Genomic DNA, 21,946 nt, shown 5'->3' on the forward strand with positions numbered 1-21,946 from the left:
GAGAGAAAATTGAAAATTTTTTTAAATTATTCCATTTTCAAAAGGAAATCTTTAAAGCAATGTTTAAATCGTATTAATCATCAGCAAATGAATAGTATGTTGCATGATTAGCCATAACAATCATATAACAAAAATGCAAAGATTATAAGTTAATAAGTTTATCTATATGCTAGAAACAAAAGCTTAATTTCTTCAAGATGGGCTTATTCTACTATGCTTATTCTTTAGTAAGACTGAATATACTGACCATGGTGTCACAACCCTCACTTGTGGCAAAGGAAAGTAAAGAACTCTAGTGTAGTTAATTAAAACTTGGGCTATTTCTCCCAGTACTTTCAGTTTCTGTGAGAGAAGTATTTGAGAACTCGATTTCTCGGCTGATCTCGACAGACAACTGACTAATTATTACACTATTCTTCACGATATGAGTCTTGCCGTTTCTTGAGCAATTACTAACTTTATTCTACAAACACACGCGCTTAAATAGGTTTCTACAGTGAATTCCAACATTAACGAGTGAGAATCCATACTTTACAAGTTACATTAATTAGTATAATACCATTACTAAATATACATATCGATATTCTCAGACTTAGATAGCTACAAGCTATCAGGTGTTAGACGCTTAACCTTCGTCTATATACGGTTTAATTTTTAGAGATTAAGACACCTTATAAATCTACAGTAAATCAACTGTTAACAACTTCTATTTCTATCTCATTTCTACCATCCTATTATCAGCTACAAGCGCATTAAACATAGCACATAACCTTATCTTATTTATTCATAAGCATTCATTAATCAACAGTTACTTAATTAGTAACGGCGTACCGCGACACATGGATTATGTGGTATAGTGCACATTTATTCTCGATATACTTATGATATCCTGCAATTTGTACTGTAATTTATCTTAAAAAGCAATTTTTTCTTTCGATATCACATTTCTTCACAAGAAAAACTGCTAATAGCAATTGCATACCCTTATTTGTTCTTTCGATCTTTCTTTAAAGGTATACATTCCTAAGTTCAAGTTGGCTTCGGCTAAATGACCAATGTCACCAAGCTGAGTAGAAATAATAATTGAAAATGTTTAATTTCAAATTACTATTCGTTACTAAATAAGCACAACATTAAAAATTAATAATAAATTTATTACGGTACTAGCTGAATCAAGCTTAAAGTAACCAGCTGTAAGCTATAATCTAGGAGCATAGTTATTATACAAGTGCCAATAATAGGCAAGAACAATATAATGTCACTTGGAAGCATTTGTTTCTAGCTACCCCTTTAACTATGCCCAATCGTACCGCACATTACTACATGTGAATTACCAAGTTCTTAAAATTCTTGAAAGTTACAAACAAAAATTTAACAAGATTTAACAAACAGCAATTGAAGCTATTTCAAAATTTCTATAAATAGGTCGGCGTACTGTTATATTAGGTGAGAAGTTTGGGATATGCTGAATGAATCTGATGTACCTCTTGAAATATTCCTAGCGCATTGTTAGCGTGAGTTCCGCTATTTCTTTTAGCTTTTTCAGGAGTTAAATCCTTGTAAGTTCTTCGAAATTTCTGGAAAGTTCCATAGTGGAAAGATACACGAAGTTCTACTAATCCTAAATGATACTATATAATGTTAAAACAACTTATTTTAGTAATTTTGCCACTACACCCTAACAAGATTCCACCTCCTCACTGCAACAGGACCTTATTATCATCGCCTTGTAGATTTTTACGCAATGAAATTGCCTTCAGTCCTGTCTGTATTACATCATAATGCTTATATGCATCACTTGGCCGGACAAATTCTGCTAACTTGCTGACCTATATCAGTTATGTCATAAATGAGGAGCAATCAGTTGGATGATATATTAAAGTCATTAGTCAACATTTTTTGCATCTAATGAAGAAAAAGTATAGCTATTAAGTATTGACATAGTTGATATTATTCAATAGGTATCTGAAGGCTAAAGTAGAGCTATTATATAAAAGATATATGAAGAATAAAATAGAACTATTAATTATTAGAATAGCCAATACTATTAAAAAGGCATTTGAAGGCACAGTAGTTGATTAATTATTATTATGGCATGGAAAATATCATCAGGTAAGCGTTAAGAATAAATCATCACAACTAGAATTTCATTAAATATCTAATTTCAGGCACATATCACGGCAATAATGCTTATATTTAGTTATGGTAATGAAATTTTATCTCCTCAAATTCAATTAGACTTACTTCGGATTTAATATCCGTTAGCAATTCATATAGATTGGCTAATTTTTCTTTTCGTCCACCTAATTCGTTAATTTCTAATGTAATAGCTTCATCGGATAGCCTTTCTGCTACATCGTATTGACCAGCACAGCAACTGAAAGAAATTAATAATAAAAATAATTATAATTAATAAATTGTGTTAAAACACTGCTTCTTTACTCACTACAGTAACTCTATTAAGATATATGATCAGATACTCCACTAACAGGAAACGAGCTACTCTCCATTTTTTGTCAACAAAGTCTGCAGCTTTAGTCTTCGATGAAGACAAAGTTTCCAGTGCTTGCGTATAGAGCGTTGCTGCTGTTCCATATCCACCAGCCTAAATTGGCAAGATTATGTAATTTATTTTATTCAAGTACTAAAAAGTTCGTTATGGCATAGAGCAAAAAATTTAACTTAAGCACCTTGCGCCATGAACGTAATAATTCCACATTATATTCATCAGCAGCTAGTTTCTCAAAGACAGGCCATTCTAGCAGACATCTAGCTAATCTACTATGATCAAGTAATCTTTCCAAATGATACGGTAACTCCTGATATTATATGGGTAGTGTTTCATTATCGAAATTATATAAGAATTAATATGATAGTAATTACTATCAAATAGACTGATTTAAAATGTCAAACTTATGATTTAATAATAAGATTGTCATTTAGATGCACTAGTTATTGCTAACGGTTGTTCTAGCTAAGTTAAACCTAGCTAGAGTTTATTTGAAGCTGTTTACGCAAAAAGGAAGAACATTACCTCTGCTTTGCGATCATGATTTTCTACTTGCTCGAAATAGCTAGCAAGCTTGCCATGCCACCAAGTGTATAAGAACTTTCTATAATCGTCAGAGCTAGACTTAAAATATCTTAGATGAAAGAAAGTATACAGCAGAAAAATTAATAACCAAAGGATTGAAATACAAATATCCTTCAGTGATTTTTAAATTTGTTACAGACAACAATTCATTTGATGCCAGGTCGATTTTAAGAGCAATCTTAAAGGTGTATGTTAATCATCATTGTGTAAAGATCGTGAAAGAGTAATCTAAGTTACGTTCCAAGGTAAAAATATTTCGAAGTAATAAGTGGCTGTCTAATATTTCAATTTCAGTTGGAATAATTGTGAAGACTAGCACTGACTTATGCAATATCTGGAACAACTTTTAGACATGCAATATTTCTATTCTCACTTTTTTCGAACCGCTTTGCTCATTGCACGATGGTAAAAGTCTAATCTGCCTTCACCACTATCGCCACAAGGTCGTAGAAATGGTTTGAGTGCACGAAATACAACAGCCCATTTAGCAGCTGGCAATGGCTGTCTAGTTGAGCGAGTTGATTTAGACTCTTCTACTTCTTCTTTAGCTTTAATGGGTTAATAATTGAACTATTATTACTATTTATTGTAACAGCAGATTGAAACTATTAGTTGAATTTATCTATTATCGTAAAACGACAAAAATTGTTCAGTAAAGTATCCCCTCATTTAGCAACTTCTTTCTTAATATGGTACTTACTAAGGCTTTTCTTTTCTTCAAAATCGGTTTTTCTATATGTTTCTTCCACCGCTACATGTAACTGCTTTGATAAATCATGTGCTAAGCTTTCATCTACATCTTTTTCGCCAAGATTGTTTTCTGTACGCATAGCTTGCATTTGATAAGGCCCTTTACCGAGATATTCCTTTTGAGAAGGCGGTTTTAGCGTTTCATCTTCTCCAAGTAATTCTAATAATTCTCGTTCCAGTAATCCGTGACGAGAACATTCTAGCAAGCAGAGTGTTGCTACCATTAAATGGCCACCGCTTTCAGCTTCAAAACGAGTAAGAACTTGTTCTAACAATCTGCACATAGAAGCAAATTATGAATTATTTCTATAGGTTTTAAACTTAATTTTGTCAGCAAATCAGAAAGGTATCATTAAGATCATACAAAACACACTGAATTAGACTTACTCTAACAAGCCATCAGCTAATCCTTTAATCATCTCTGTAACTTTACTAAATAAACCAAAAACTCGCAGTTCTTCACAAGCGATTGATAGCCAAAGTGGATTAGCAGATGCTTTCTTAGATAGTAAAAGTTCCATTTGTGTATTATCTAATCGTTTATTAAATTTGGTCAAGACTTGATCTACAATTTCCTATAATTTAAAATGCAACTCTAGCTCAATATTTTTTTTCAAATAACATGATCTATCGAAAATTTCTTGCATAGCACTAATATATTGATTTTTACCCTTCTGCTTGCCAAATCTAATGGTCCACAAAAAAGTTCCTTAGGTCGGTCTGAGCGTTTCGCAAGACTACGATGGCAAGGTGTGTCATTGATAACCGAACATATAATTCGCACCTTTTTGGATAATTTGAAGGGAAGCCAAGTAACTTGTTCAGCTTCTTTCGTTTTATCGAGCTAGTAATATTAATAATGTAATTATTGTTAGCTGTGTGATTAAAACACTCTAGATAACATTAAAGAATTTATTTTATCCCAGATATATATTCTTTACAATTTTTCCGTACTTGGTACTATATCAAGATTTATAATTTTAAACTTTATGGTAGAAATAAGAACCTGATTTAAGGCATCAAAAAATAAAATAGTAGGTGGCAAACTTGGATTACTTAATGTAATGTTGGATAGCCGAACCAACGATTCAGTATCTGCCGGAATTTCTCCCTGTATTATTATAAACATATACCATCATATTTACTTTCTTATATTTCTTTTATACAGAATATTTTGAGTTTGAAAGAAATAAAGAATAATTCAGAAACCTAGAAGTTCCTAGATTTAAGTAATACTCACCACATACTTCAATTCTTTCAGCATACGTTGCAGCATAAAGCCAAGATCGGTCGAACCAGGTGCTGCTCCAATAAAGTGATAAAAGATGTTCCAACCTTTATTGCTACCTCTGAAACATTAATTACCGCTATTATTAGTTCTAAAAATACTCAAGTCTAATAGATTACGGTAAAAAATTTCCATATATCTAAGTGTATCATGATAATCTTAAGAATATTTACCCCTTAATATCATTATTATTAGCCTTGTTAACTGTGGTGGCTGCACTTCGTGCTATGATTGCACTTTTTCCAGCTCCAGCAACTCCAACTAAAACCATAGGAACTCCTGAATCCTTGGAACTAATATAATCTTGGATCTATGTTAATACAGATATAGGATAAAATTACTAGATGTGTATATGTATGTGTCGTTTACTGTAATGGCTATCTATAAGTGATGATATTGCAGAGATTTTAATATACAGAAATAGAATAAAATAATGAGAATAAGCGTATAGACAGTTTGTTATATCGGCCTAAAGATATCTCAAATTAGAAATAACTGTGACACAAACAGTTTATTATATTAACTTACAGGTATCTTTAAATTTTGAATATATAATTTGTTATATCTACATACATTCGATTAGCAATATCTGATGGCTATCTACAGACAATAACAGTGCAAAATTTTGACTCTAACCTGGTCTAAAATTTCATCTCGACCTAATACAGTAGATGATCGCGTATTTAGAAATACCTGTGAAGAAATAACTTAATATTTAAGTTTAAAATTTCGTAGATATTTTGTCTTTTCTTTAGTTGCTATAGGGTAAGGAATGATAGTAATAAATCGAATGATAAATTTCTTTTAGCAGTTTTCGCTAAAAAGAAGAAATTTATTCTAAGTCAGACTTCAACTAGTTTCGTTTTATATCATATTGTAACTGAAATATTGGCCAATTTGTAAACAGTCACGGTTTGTATTTATCCGAATGATTAGATACAGTGAATTTCGATTGCGGTAAATAATAAGTATTAATGAATAATGTCCGATACTAGGATATATTCAAACAACATTACCTCATGTGCTTCACGTATTACTTCTAACATATCCATTGAAGAATGATCCAGAGGGTATTGATGACTAATTTGGCGCTTAAAGAATTCAATTACCTGCGTATTTTATTAGAATCTAGTTAGTATTTTGGTTGGATTGAGTTATAATTAATGATTTGAAGGTATGGTCAAAACTTTTTTTGTATTGAATATCGCTTAAATCTGAATTTTTCATCGCAATTATCATTAATTGAAGGATAAGATTACTCTATTTAAAACAATTGCTACATTTGCCTGATGTTAAATTTAGAGGTTAAGATCAACATGAAGATTAAATCAGCTCTTACTATTAAGGAATCACAGAAGACGTAAATATGGCAAGAAATTTTATCGCAGTGATCTCTTACAAAATCAATTTGCGTATAAAGTCTAGCAAATTCTACATAGACGCTTTAAGACATAAAATATTCTGTGGAAATTCGATTTATAAGTTGTGTAAATATCGGTGGAACAGTTTTGTGCATGCTAAACATTGGCTTTATACAGAAATCTGAATAGTTGATTGCTTGCGATCCAAACCAAAGTTAATAAGCAAAGTAAGATATACATATCAGAACCTGATAACACCATGATGAAAAATTTTGCAAAACTAGACATTTGTGAAAAATATTAAAATTAAAATAGAAGTAGTTACTTTTTAGAAGTTTTGTCTTCTGAATTGGCAAAATACTTTTAACATAATATAGGATCAAATTTCGATCGAATTTCAAATAGCCGACTACTTACTGTTCATTTCGAAAGTGCTGTATGGAAATATATGAACTTCCTGAATACAAGAGGAGAAAATACTACATTGTTCCTCGTAGCAATTTTGGCAACATTTCTTTACGGATTATGAACCTTATGTCTTTCAATGTGCTGATGATTATTATCCAAAAATAATTGAAAGCCCTCTAATACTATGCAGAATGCATCTACTAGGAATAAAGAATCGATTTAATTTTGAGGTGAAATCCGCACAACAGTAGTTCCACAACATTAGTTCTTAGTTTTATATGCCTATTATGACAAGAAGGTAACGGAGATCATTTGCTTATATTTATTTACTTATGCACAATGCAGTACTGCTTAGCGCTACCTTATGAAAATTTTCATCAGACTTACTGTGCATGCAATATACACTATCTATAGTTACACTAGCTCTAGTTTCTATATTGCTCAGTTAGGAATTTGCAGTTTTTAACAAACCTTCAGAGCATTACTGAATTTAAATGATAAGATGATAAAACGGAGCTTTTGATAGTTTGGAAAGAAAATTGCATTTGATTTACTTGTAATTAAGTTTATGGTTGTTCGATATTATAAAATCAGCGAAAGACAGACAGCTTTCTTTTAAAAGCTTACTTATATAACTTGCACTAACTGAGAGAGATTAAAAGAGAACAACTTCCATGATTAAATCGTGTGCAATGCTTTAGAGTGCATTAAGGGAAGGGTAACAAGCAACGCTAGTGATGCTACAGGATTTTAAAATTTAACTGAGGATTAAAGGGTAAATACGAGTAAGAACCAATTATTTGCCTTTTGCATCCAAAATATAATATATTTTGCCTTGGAAATTCCTATTAGCATCTGCTATATGTGCTTAGATAATTTCAGCAATATAAATTAGATATCTTGTTGGACATGAATAGTATATTTACTGGTAGAAATTCTTTTTCTCATATTAATGACAAGAAATTTTAAATGCAATACAATTAAAATATTATAAGGATATAAGATCTTTTCTATTAAAGATTTTCCTCTTTTATTACGGTATGTGTCACACTAGTTTTAATGAAACGCTACCAAGAAAGAATGACTCAAATTAGGTTTGATATCGAAGATCAAAGATCTTTTTTAAGTTTGAAAGTAGAATACTTGTGAGAAAGTAATTCAATTTTTTATAATGATGCTTTTATCATAGTGCAAAGAACATTTCATTTTGACTATAAGATAGTTTACAGTCACTATATTTGAAGTAATGACTCAAATTTTATACTAATTAGTAATATCATGATGTAGCGTAGAATATCAACTACAATAAGTAACAATCATTAAATAAATACTAAAACAGTATTGATTATAAAATGGCCTTAAGCTACAAGTATTTCTTAGCTCACCGTTTTAACGAAAATCGATTCTGATCCTAAGCCTCGAACTCGAACAATGTCATTAATGTCGTCAACTCCATCAAAGGAGCAAGTATAAGTTACCACACGCGATTCCTATAACAAAACATTAAGCATTATCCTATCATATCCTCTAAAATTAGATTCATCATGGATATTCAACGTATAACCGATAATATCGTATCTAAACTGTTTCTTGGCAAAGTCGAAATAAGCAATAATGTTATTTCGTTACGGTAATTATGAAAAAATCAATGAATGGATTGTAAGTGTTTAAGTCAGGACTCTCATGTTTATGCCAAAATAAGCAAATTTATATTTAGAAATTTTGATTTTGCTTTGATACCACAAAACTTAAATCCGAGATTATTTAGTATATTATGGCTAACCGGAAATCTTCCTTTAATACAATTCTTCAATAACTCCATTTTTTCCAACGCCTCCTCGGATGATTCTGAAAATGTTTCCTTGAAGTTACTAGGTAATGATTTTATAAACACTGGATCACGGATCAAAAAGAGTGCTGAAAATATTGAAAATGATGATTATAGCTAAGATTTGATGATACGTTGTGCTGATATACTTTATAAATAGACATTAGAAGATAGCTATACCGTTTGGATTGGCTTTACGAAATGCACCATGAATAATTTCCATTTCCGTTATTGAAGTACCAAACACCCATCCATACTCTTGAGCTAAATTTTGAGGTACATCGGATTGTCCTGGAATCCAACCTGACCGATGACTAGAAGAACATAAATAGAATATTATTCTTTTTGAAAGCATAGCATGAGGAATAGGGTTTAAGGTAAGAGTACAGGCAAATCGCGGAGCAAAGGAAAGACATGATCGCATAATATACTTGAGCGAATAGTTATACAGTACAGTCTATACATGGGTCTGCACCTAGATAAATTCAAGAAAAAAGGCCACTGGTTGTCTTCATAACATCGATCAATTTCTCCAAGACATATCCTAAGCGTTTCTTCTGAAGTTGCTTCTTTTGGCACACCCTAGACAAACATCAAGCTCTCAACGTCAGAATTTCAGATGCTCATTGAAAACTTAATTTGGCAAGATATATATTGATCAAGTTCAAATTTCATTCTAGTTTTATGCATTAAATGATTTTACTATAAAAGGTAAAATAATGTCTTGTAAAGTAAATTTTAGACTTTATAAATCTGAGATTAATATTATTGTGCTAAAATCAAATTATAACGAATTAATATTTCATTTTAAAGGTGAAATTTTGCCATGCATCATGCTAAAATCAAGTCTCAATGAATTAATAACTTATTTTAAAAGGTGACATAATGTCATTATAGTATATTTTAGACTTACATAAGATTAATATCATCATGCTAAAATCAAACTTTAATGAATGAATGATTTATGTTAAAAGGGGAATAATTTCTTGTATCGTAAGTATTAGACTTTAATGAAGATTAATTTATCATGCTAAAACTGATTAAATAATTCAGTACCGTTGAAGTTAACTAGCACTTTAGATCTATTGCAAAATTCTTCTAGCAAGTATTACGTCTTACCCAACGTAAATCACATTCAATTAAATGCAGTTTTAATTTTTCACACCATAATCTCAGTTCCGGAAATACCTACGATAATCCAATACTTTAAGTTACTTAAAACTTTGTTAGTCAATTCCATTCTTCCAATATGCTTCAATGTATCACAAAAGTTTTTTATATTGGAAATACTTATAGGATTTAATAAAATATGAATTGTAAATTTTTATCAACTTTAATGATTATGGTTACAAAAGCTAACTGTTTAGAAAATAATAAATTGTTGTACTGCACCTGCTTGACTAAGACTTCACGTTCGGCATGGAAATCTTTAAATGTCGAGGATACAAATAAACGAATAGTTTTCCATCCTCGCCTTTTAACAACTGGTTTAATATCATTTAGATACTTGATCGATGTTGCTCGAACAGCATTCCAACATTCTATTGGAGTCGATGGTTGCAACTCACAGACTTCTTGTAATGATAACTCAGGTTCAGGTGGTAATTCTGACCATAAAATTGTAAAAGTTTCAATAGTTCCAGATATTTTGGACACATGCGTTACTTTGCGCGGATTTGCAGCTATAGTACGCTTATTTATATCAGTACTGCCGCTGGAATTATCAACACTGCTAGATGTATCATTATTAGATGCTTGATTGGAATTTGTTACTACTTGCTCTAATCTATTCGTTGAGCTCTTACGGGTTGAAGCTTGAGCTCTTTGATTCTTGGTGATAGTTGAAGGATTAGTCGTAGGTCGACTAATTCCATTAACGACTTGTAATGGCTTTCCTGAAGCACAACCCATAGTGATAGTTTAAACCGTTGAGTTTTCGATAATTTTTCTAGCGGATAATTCTCGAGTATAAATCTTTTACAAGTATAACGAGCAGCAAAAATCTATCAATCGGACGAATAAAAATAGATAAATTACGGTGTTTTAATAGCCACCTTCCTGTTGGGCTTCCGCTAGCTAAGAAAGAAATCAAGAATAAAGCAATTAGCTAGCAGCATATTTGCGATCGAAACGATCTAAAATCTCTATATAACATACTATAAAAATGGCTATTGATACTTGACGTAAAAACAATCATATCAGTAAATAAATTTTGATGAATTACTTCATAAGTGATGTATGGAGTTAAAAGTATTGCAAAATTTTAATTACCTATGATCAATATTAGAAAATTAAAGAAATTAGTTAAAAAGTACTATTAGAATTGCTTAATCCAATTAAGTCAAGGCACATAATCTCCAATCGTATTGTAAATGCAGGCTACTATAGATGAAGAATAATACGGCATTAGCCTATTAAGAAATAAAATAAAACACGATATAATACGAGATGATGCTACAGCTTAAAACGAAATCAACGTAAGCCAAGCTTATATATGGACTGTTAAAAAATGCCTATATTTTTTAGTGGTCCATGGTTTGTACCACGTCACTTATAGCAAAGAAAAGATTACTTTCGATGTATCATAGAGAGTATCTTGCTCGACTAGACTGAATCAGTTATGATGGCTAATTTCGATCATGAGTACTTGACTAAAAATTAGAATAATTCTTCGTTTCAGTTATTGCAATGGTTTAATTAAAAAATGACCAATTCTTATTGGAATTGGCTAACTCAGCAATTTATACTCGTAGTTCTTTTAAATGCTTGATTTCAATGGAAAGAAATGATACTTATGAACAGGATTAAAAATTAAAACTGATACTTCCTATGGCAAAACGATAATAAAATAAAATTAACTTAGTATTATCCTAGGGGCGATAGTTTGATCTGAATCGAAAGAAGTAGTACTTATGAACAAGATTAAAAGTAAGAAAGTGCTTATTTCTGTGGCGAAACGATAATAAAATAGAATTAACGTAGCATTATTAACCTTAAGATGATAAATTCTTATTCAGTAATAAATACTGTCCTGCTGACATTGTTCAAGTAACCAAAGGTGGACACTACTTCTATAACATTGATGAATTGCCCGAGTTTAAAGGACTTGACGCAATGATTAAAAGATGCAGTGATTAAAGATTTCTTTATAAATGGCGGCAATTGTCAGGTAAATATTTGAATATCGATTCGTATAGTTTGCTGTGGTTAAGCAAACATTACGTAAAATGGACAGGAAACCCATAAAGTAATGCGAAAACTACATTTAATATTAGGCAATTTTGACATGACAACTTGTTACTTTGTACAATGGCATAAAAGATGTCAAAGAAGCATTGTATTGTTTTATACTAAAGGGTTTGTATATCAACTACCCTCAGGGTAGAGTTTTCACTAACTAGAATTTTTAAGATGCACGATGGCTTTTCATAAATAGTCCCTATGAATTTTCCATACCATTCTAATATTGATTACGATGTGATATAGACTTTAATAGTAGCATAAATAAAATCATGGATTATCACACTTGGGTATCCGACTTACAAACATAAAATGTAACTAAGAAAAATCGAAGAAAGATTGTGTAGATATTAATCCTGACTATCCTTCAAATGTTGATATATACGGAAAAAAGAAATACAAACTACTCCTAGTATAGTTTACAATCTCATGTTATGCTTCAACATATGATTTAGTTTAGTGCTATTTGAACATTATAGTAAAGATAAAGAAATTTAAATTTGCCTTTGCTCTTGTCAAAGATAGGAACAAATTTCTAATGAAAGAGCGAATTTTCGTTAATAGCTATCATATCGAGATTATATATATATATACATGTATACGTATATAAATATTTGCGAACCTTATGGCTTACTTTATCATTAAAGTAAGCAAAGTTTTTTTGGTACCAGTCATTCGAATTCGTCCTTAATGGCAAATATTCAAGGATTGGACTTGTTTCCACCGCTAATTTAATGAGGTACGACTAAGCTATCGTTTTATTTTAATAACTAATTCGAATGAAAGTTTGTTTTAATTTCTGGTCTTAATTTAGAATTAAATTAGGCCAGTCACCCTATATAGCCCTAGATTTTAATATATTCACAATCTTTAATCAGGAGTGATCCGCCTATGTTGCCATGGAGACCGATAGTCGTTATCAAGTAATTTATTTCATCAGCTTTAACTCGTAAAATTTCTGTATCCGTAGCCATTTTGATATAGATGCTCGTTATCGTCGGATAGTACTGCGTTATGATTAGCGAGTCTTTGGCTTTTGAGAAATGCTGAAAACTCATTTACAAACTCGGAAGATCTTTATATTTTTATTATACCTTTACGATATTTTATGATCTTAATCTGATTTGATAGTGATATAAAAGAATCGTTGATGCGATCATACTGTTACTTTATTAAGCATAATGTTACTGTGAAAGTAATCAATTATTTAGTATGTAGTGCTGATATGAATGAATAAAATGATTACATTCCAGTATTGAGCTCCTTTAAAATATATTTGAAATATGAATGAATAAAATCATTGCGTTCCAGTATCTATCACTTTTAAAATATCGTAATGCTTTTTAAAAAAAAAACTTAATGCATAATTACAATTTCCAACTGCTTCGCTTGAATTCCTAGATTATATTTGCTGGAAATAGATATAGAATTACTGAAAGATAATAATGTATGGTATCAAGATTATATATATATAAGTTTACTCTATGGGGCTTTACAAGATTATTCAATATTTTAATAATTGTAGGTGTAATGTATTTAGATCGCTCTGTAAGCTCTTGAGTCAAATATTGCTTGTTATGTTTAGTTATTTATACCATATATAGTCTACGCTAATTTCTACAATCGTTTGCTATTTCATAGTTTGATGTGGCATATCTCGTATCTAAATCTGCAATCCTGTTCTCTACGTACCGTATGTTCTATCTCAAAAACTATAAATACTGATTTCTATCTCTGATTTGTTAGTTGAGTTTGTTAATGTTAGTACGGTATCTATACACGTTACTTCGCGACAGCTTACATGCTGATCTACTAGTAACTGCCGCACTGTACACGGTTTTATTCACAATAAAATATTCTTTTTTTAATATATCTCCTAATATAGCTTTGCGAATGGCTACTTAGTCCGCATCCGTTAGCTCTTCGAGCCCTCCATGGCAAGAAGTATTAATAATAATACTTATTGAATTTAGTGGTTATAATGATGTTGAATATAGCGTTAGTGAAGTGATTAAAGTCTTAGTTAATTTTCGCAAAAAGACTCATATAGTAATGCTCCATCTAATCTACTTAAAAACAAGATGCGATGCGTAATTTGTGTCAGTACCATAGTATCGAGTTCTGCATTTTCAGTAGTTTCTTGCCTAATCAAACAGTCATTGTAATACAAAACTATCGGTACATTTACTAAATCCAACTCTGCGTCTTATCATCACTAATCTTTAATTGTATTTTACGGCTTAAACTTTTAGTAAAGAATTTTTTTAACAAGGTTATTGTTATATTATAAAATTATAAATAACATTTAGGATTGTATGTACTATAGCATGGGGTAACTGAAAAAGCATAAATCATAAATGTACTTATCCTAATATCCAACCTATTTCATATTATAAGATCGAATTAACTCATGTTCGTACTGCATAATGTTGTCCTAGTCTTCGTTAGATGAAGATTTTTATTTCAATACATGAAATATTGCATTATGTATCTCGTCTTTTGAACGTACCATTCATCGGAATGATAATGGTAGTTTTCTTTATAATATCCATACTGTTGGCAAAATAGGAAATATGAGAAGCTCCAGATGCTAGAGTATAGCTTTAAAGTAAACAATCTACTGTAAGAATACTAGTTTCTAATTAGATACAAGTGTACAGATTCCTAAATTATGTAATCAGTATCGCAAAAAATATTCATCATATTGTGCTACATCAATTACTTGTAAAGTATGTTAACAAAATTAGTCAACTATCCACAATATATAATTAGAACACTCGCATAACTGCAAATGCAGTTGATGTTCTTGGTTAGTGCTAATTCTATATTGACACTTGTAATATACTGTGGTTAGTTAGATCTTACATAACCTAAATTAAATAGGTACAGTACTGCTTAAATAATATAAATGGTAGTTTAACAATTCGTATAATGTCAAATTTGGCACATTTCTGTCTTGATTAAAAGCAAATAATAGATATTAGTGTTACTATGACGTTAATGTTGCTCAAGGATTCTCAGCCATTGCGAGAAATTCTGGTTCGTCAAGGACAGATTTGACTCGCAATGTCGACGGATGGGTAGGTCCCAATATCTATAATATTAATTAAATGAATAATATTCATGATACAGCTGATAAATATACTGAAAATAGTAATATTTTAAGTTACATATCCTTATTTTACCTCGCAAGAAATATCGTATGCTCTTTTGTAATATGTATAGGATTTTCCTTTATCAGTATATTCAATAATAATGGCTGTGTTAAAAACTATTCGCGTTGTTAGTTTGTGAAACTCGCCATATGCCAGGATACACAATTCAAGTGCTTTCTCATAATTCTAGTCAAGAAAGAAATTTATTATTGATTTAAATTATCATCACTGGCATCTTTTCTTTAAAAAGTAGAAGAAGCTTTCCTTACAGTAATAATTACTGTGTACACGTAATATATGAGGCCTTAATAGCCGCTGTAAACATTATTAAGCTTAATGCAAGATACCCTCTATCGTTCTAATCACGTTTAATAAACATATTCTCTTCTATTAATAAATTTAGATGGGATAATAGCTGGATGAAATTTACATAAAAGCTGCGTATTTTATAGAAAGTATTCTTATTCAGTACAAGCGAATAACATATTAGAATATAATATTTATATGCGACTAGATTATATGAAATTTTGTTTAACAAAACATTTCTTAAATGCTCTAGCCGACTTTATCGCCTTCGCTGTGATTTCCTATTATTTGATTTACTATATTAAGCGGCCGTATTTCAATATGTATGTGGTTACACGAGTTTAATTTCATCTAGCATAAAGATCAAAAATTATTGTCTCTACCTTCATTTGAGCGTCTGATCCCTCATCAAGAGTATACATCCCTACATTCAATTTTGCTTCTGCTAAATGTCCGATATCGCCGAGCTAAATTAGATGAAGTAAATATCGTCACTTCATTTCTGCTTAATAATAATCTGCACTTGATCTATGCAATATAACAACAGATTATTAGTAAATTTAATTCATTTAGGCCATAAAATAGTCACCTCTTGAAATATTTGTAAAGCATTATTTGCGTGAGTTCCACTAGCATTTTTAGCTTTCCTCAAAGTCAAATCCTTGTAGCGTATTCCTGTTTTATAGACAGCTCCATAATGCCAAGATACTCGAAGTTCTACCAAACCTAAGTGGTACTGCAACATAATTAGCCGACTTACGTATAGTAATTAACCAATATCATCTATTTTAATCCTAAATCAAAATTTTTAAATTCTTATCAATTTTATAACACCTTATTTTCATCTCCCTGTAAATTTTTACGTAACGAAATGGCCTTCAATCCAATCTGCACTATATCATAGTGTTTGCCTGCGTCACTTGCTCTAATAAATTCTGCTAATTTGCTGACCTAAATACAGCATCAATCGTCAATTATAGAAATAACATGATCTAGAGTTTAATATGCTTATAATCAGTATAAATTTAACAATAAAAAAACTGTAATTTATAGAAATTAGATGTCGGTAATTATTCCAGAACAAAGATTACTATAAATTATGGAAATTAGATGATCAAGAATCGGATAGGCTAAAGATATGAACCACTAGAAATTTCTTAAAATTTCTAGTGGTCCGTGCTAAAATCATAATTTGCTTTGATCAAATAACAAAAATAACCATAGTTTTTTTAGTATGTTAAAGTTAATATTTATTAATATTTTCTTTAAGTTTGCATTAATTCAAAAAATTAAATTAAATAGAATAGATTAAAGATCACAGTAGGAATTTATGATATGTGTTGTATCTGAATCAAGTTGTTCTCAAATCATACCTGCAATAGTTTTATTTATTGACTTATTTTGATTGATTAGAAACTTATATATCATCCCATGAATGGATTAGATAGTTTATTATATCAAGTTAACTTACTTCAGCTTTAATATCAGTCAGCAATTCATACAGATTAGCTAGTTTTTCTGTTCGTGCTCCTAACCGCTTCGTTTCTATGTCAATTGCTTCGTTCGATAACTTTTCCGCGATATCATATTGTCCTGCACAGCAGCTGCAATAATTTTATCAAAAATTATCGTAAAAAATTATAGATCGAAAGTGCTACATCAATTCAGTTCTTCATATTCTATTTATAATACGCGACTAACAGAAAGCGGGCCACTTTCCATTTTTTATCAGCTAATTCTCCCATGTTAGCATTCGATGAGGACATGAACTCTAAAGCTTGAGTATACAGTGTAGCTGCAGTAGCATATCCGCCAGCCTAAATTGAATTTAAATCTGTCAGATTTCATGCAAGTTTAATACTTAAGTGTTACAATAAATAGACTTTAGTGGATTAACCTTGCGCCAAGAACGTAACAGTTCGATATTAAATTCATCAGCAGCTAATTTTTCAAAGACTGGCCATTCTAGTAAACATCGAGCCAATCTGCTATGATCCAGCAATTTTTCTAGATGATAGGGCAACTCCTAGCGATGACACATGTACCGTATATGAAGAGTTAGATAGTTATAATTCATATCAAAATAACGGAAATAATGATGGTAATGTTGAAAGCATGTAAACGACTTCTATGATGTAATAACTAGTTCAAATGTTGATATATCAAAGTCCACCCAAAAGCTAATTGTAAGTGATATAAAACTATTGAGAATAAGTTCAATCAGTTAATCTAACTACCTTAATCCAAGAAAATTACCTCTGCCTTACGATCATAGTGTTCTACTTGTTCGAAATAGCCGGCAAGTTTGCCATGCCACCAGGTATATAAAAACTTTCTATAATCCTCAGAACTGACTTTAAAGTATCTAACATTGAAAATATGAAAGAGTGCCTGGTAAGCTATAGAAATAATTAATTTTCTAAATTTAGAAATAAAGGTGTAAACTATCATAGAATTTGTATTGGCAAAACTAGAAGTAGATTGTGTTCTGCAGTACTTGCTAAAGTAATCATAACTATTATGAGGCTTTTTACTGCTTTGCCTACAGTTTCACGATAGAATCTAGTCTTACAGGTAGAAATATTGCCATCCAATGGAACACTTTCCAAGTCAGAAATAGCAGACTGACTTGTTTTAATTTGTGAACTAATGATGCTAATAACTGAGATAGATTCTTTTCTATTCTTCAAATCGATTAGAATATGTAGCATTGCTGCACTAATTTGAGCTAAAAGCTTACTTTTTTCGAACGGCTTTGCTCATGGCGCGGTGATAGAAATCGAGTCTTCCTTCGCCACTATCGCCGCATGGTCGTAGAAATGGCTTTAGTGCTCGAAATACGACAGCCCATTTAGCAGCAGGCAATGGTTGTCTCTTAGAAGGAATCGATTGCGATTCCTCGACATAATCGCCTATAAAACATTGTAAATCATTTAGTGATTCATATCTAGTCACGTAAGCAACATACCTGGGCAGCTAATCAACCTAAGGTAGAAAAGAACTTCTAATCCAAAAGTCAATGCAGAAATACTCACTAGAAGAATTTTTCTTTTCGCTAAAATCGGTTTTACGATATGTTTCTTCTACCGTGACATGGAGTTGCTTTGATAAATCCTTTGCTAAGGTCTCATCTACATCTTTTTCTTCTATGTGCTTTTCTGGAGATATTTTTGTTACGGTAGGCAATCCTCCACTAAGATATTGCTCCGACGATGGTGGTTCCAGTGCTTCATCTTCTCCAAGTAATTCTAGCAATTCTCGCTCTAATAATCCATGGCGAGAACATTCCAACAAGCAAAGTGTTGCTACCATTAAATGTCCACCACTCTCAGCTTCAAAGCGTGTAAGGACTTGTTCTAATAATCTAAAAATAATACTAAATGAGATCATACTCTATCCTCATTCGGATCAACAAAGTTTATAGGATGTGACTTTTCAATCATGGTTAAATACTGTCATTAGACTTACTCCAACAAACCATCGGCTAATCCTTTAATCATTTCCGTAACTTTACTAAATAAACCAAAAACTCGCAGTTCTTCACAAGCAATCGATAACCAAAGTGGATTAGCCGATGCTTCCTTAGATAGTAAAAGCTCCATTTGCTTACTATCCAATCTTTTATTAAATTTGGTCAAAATTTGATCGGCAATTTCCTAAAATTTTAAATATTATTCTATTTAACCACTACCTAATACCTATAGATATAAAATAACTGATCCGATATTCTGTATCCTATTTCAATCCAAGGCGTTAGCTTTTCGCTATTTAATTCTAATCTACTTAATCGCTGTCTCTAAATGTAAAATAAATAGCAAACATTCCGCATCCTATTCCAATAGAAGAATTTAAATTTCTGTAGTTTAAATCTAACCTAGCTAATCACTACCTCTAGACGTAAAATAAGTGAGCAGACATCCTGCGTTTTACTCCAATTCAAGAACTTAACTTTCTGCTATTTGAATCTAATATAGTTAGTAACTGAGCCGATAGATTCTGCATCCTACTCCAATCTAAGGACTTAACTTTGCGCGAATTAAAAGTAATTTAATTAATCGCTACCTCTTGACGCAAAATAATAAAACAGATATTCCACACGACCGCACACACTCTATTCCGTACCCTATTCCAACTCAAGGACTTAACTCTTCGCGATTTAAATCTAATCTAGTTAATCGCTGCCTCCAGATATAAAATAACTGAGCCCACATTCCGCATTCTATCCCTATCCAGCGACTTGACTTTCTGCTATTTAATCTCTTAAACTATAAGGTAGATTCTAGGGACTGTGCTTATGCTTTAATACTGTAGAAATTTTCGAAATGAAGATAAACCGTTTGAATTTTATCAGTCATCGTAACTTAGCATCTTGCCAACGCTGCGTCTAGATGTACAATAGCTGAGCTGATATTCTATATCCTATCCCAAGGACTTATCTTTCCGCTATTTAAATCTAATTTAATTAGTCGCTATCGCTATATGTAAAATAATAGAGCTGATATTCTGTATCCTATCCCAAGGACTTATCTTTCCGCTATTTATATCTAATTTAATTAATCATTACCTTTAGACGTGCAATAACTCAACAGGTATTCTGTATCCTATTCCACGGACTTACCTGTTCGCTATTTAAATCTGATCTAATTCATCATTACCTCCAGATGTAAAATAACTCCGCAGTAATTCATGTATCCTACTTCAAGGACTTACCTTTCTGCTATTTAAATCTAATGGACCACAAAAAACTTCCTTAGGAGGCTCGATCCGTTTGGCTAAGCTACGATGGCAAGGTGTATCGTTAATCACTGAACATATAATGCGAACCTTTTTCGATAGTGTAAAGGGTAGCCAAGTAACTTGTTCAGCTTCTTTAGTTTTATCAAGCTAATAGGTCATTGAAACGGTGAATTAGCCATGCTGAATGAATATTGATGTAATAAGGAGAGAGACAAAGAATCTTAAGGGTATCTGACAAGAACCTGATTTAAGGCGTCGAAAAATAAAATGGTAGGTGGTAGGTTAGGGTTATTCAATGTAATATTGGATAATCGCACTAATGATTCAATATCGGCAGGTATTTCTCCCTACATCATTTAAAAAATATATGAATTAATCTTCAAGTAATTGTTCCATATTGCAGGCTATGATGAATTTCTTTTCACTATATCTAATTATGTTATCGTATAACCATTCTAATCCCTATATAGTCTCCAGTACTTACAACATATTTCAACTCCTTTAGCATCCGTTGTAACATAAAGCCAAGATCAGTTGATCCTGGTGCAGCTCCAATAAAATGGTAAAAGACATTCCAGCCCTTGTTACTGCCACTAAGAAATGAATTGATAACGATTATTAATACAGGAGATATTTTCATTTCTAAAGGTTTTATGTGATCATGGTGGAGATCTTTTCAAGAAAGATATTCTTAGTCCTAATTAGATGCTCACTTTGGTATGTCATGATTGCGGGCCTTATTGACTGTAGTGGCCGCACTTCGTGCTAAAACTGCACTTTTTCCAGCTCCTGCAACGCCAACTAAAACTAAAGGTACACCGGAACCTTTGGAGCAGATATAATCTTGGATCTAAAGATTCCAAAGATTCATCAATAATTATAGAGATTGGCTAGATTAGTAATAAATTTTGCTAACTATCGCGACTAAATTAGTGTAATTCCAAATTTAATATTTTACGAAATTTCGAACCTGATCTAAAATATCATCTCGACCCAATACGGTAGATGATCGCGTATTCAAGAATACCTAGGAATAAAAAGTTAATATTTGGTCATGAAGGAATGTAAACTGATCCAAATTCTTGGGAGAGTAATCAAAAAGGAAGTAAAACGGGATACATCTATATTTTATATAGTATATAGGCTACGAAGGCAGAAGAAAGACGATTACCAGTCTATGCGCTAGAAATTCGCAAAAAAAAGATCCATAACTACTAGATGATCATTTTGTCTATTGTAATATTTGGCGAATGTATCAGATCGAAGAATTTATCCGTTGATTTTCTATGAAGGATTTTCAACATATTTATACTCATATGCTGCATACAGATTCATTTACCTCATGTGCTTCACGTATAACCTCCAATTTATCCATCGGAGAATCGTCTAAAGGATACTGATGACTAATTTGACGTTTAAAGAATTCAATCACCTGTAAAAGTTCATGCTTGAGAATCTGGTATAACTTAACCTGGCTAACTATTACTTTACCAAGAATGTACCTCATTATCGTAAAATGGCTGATAATGAACTACGAGATATTTGATGTGTACTAAAATAGTTTAGCTGTTTCGTAACCTTACCGTTTTAACAAAAGTCGATTCTGGTCCTAAACCTTGAACTCGAATAGTACCGTTAATTTCATCGATTCCATTAAAGGAGCAGCTATAACTTACCACACGTGAATCCTAAAAATATATCAATAGTGTAAAGCCCATTGATGGGGATCTGCAATTTGACTAAATTACGAAACTTAATGACAATTAAATGAAAAGAACT

General features: G+C 31.6%; 1 protein-coding gene across 1 annotated transcript in view; it reads right to left on the reverse strand.

Moving 5' to 3' along the window:
- The window catches only part of TRIADDRAFT_25733 (uncharacterized protein), a gene marked incomplete at both ends in the record, with an annotated part of 67,367 nt that overhangs the window by 26,981 nt on the left and 18,440 nt on the right, over positions 1-21,946 (reverse strand). The window contains one exon of the mRNA XM_002113057.1: positions 21,760-21,855. Coding sequence (XP_002113093.1) covers positions 21,760-21,855 — 96 coding nt within the window. The remainder of the gene's footprint in view (positions 1-21,759; positions 21,856-21,946) is intronic.

Source organism: Trichoplax adhaerens, genomic scaffold (assembly GCF_000150275.1).
Source record: "Trichoplax adhaerens TRIADscaffold_5 genomic scaffold, whole genome shotgun sequence".
In the NCBI taxonomy this organism is placed as follows: domain Eukaryota; kingdom Metazoa; phylum Placozoa; class Uniplacotomia; order Trichoplacea; family Trichoplacidae; genus Trichoplax; species Trichoplax adhaerens.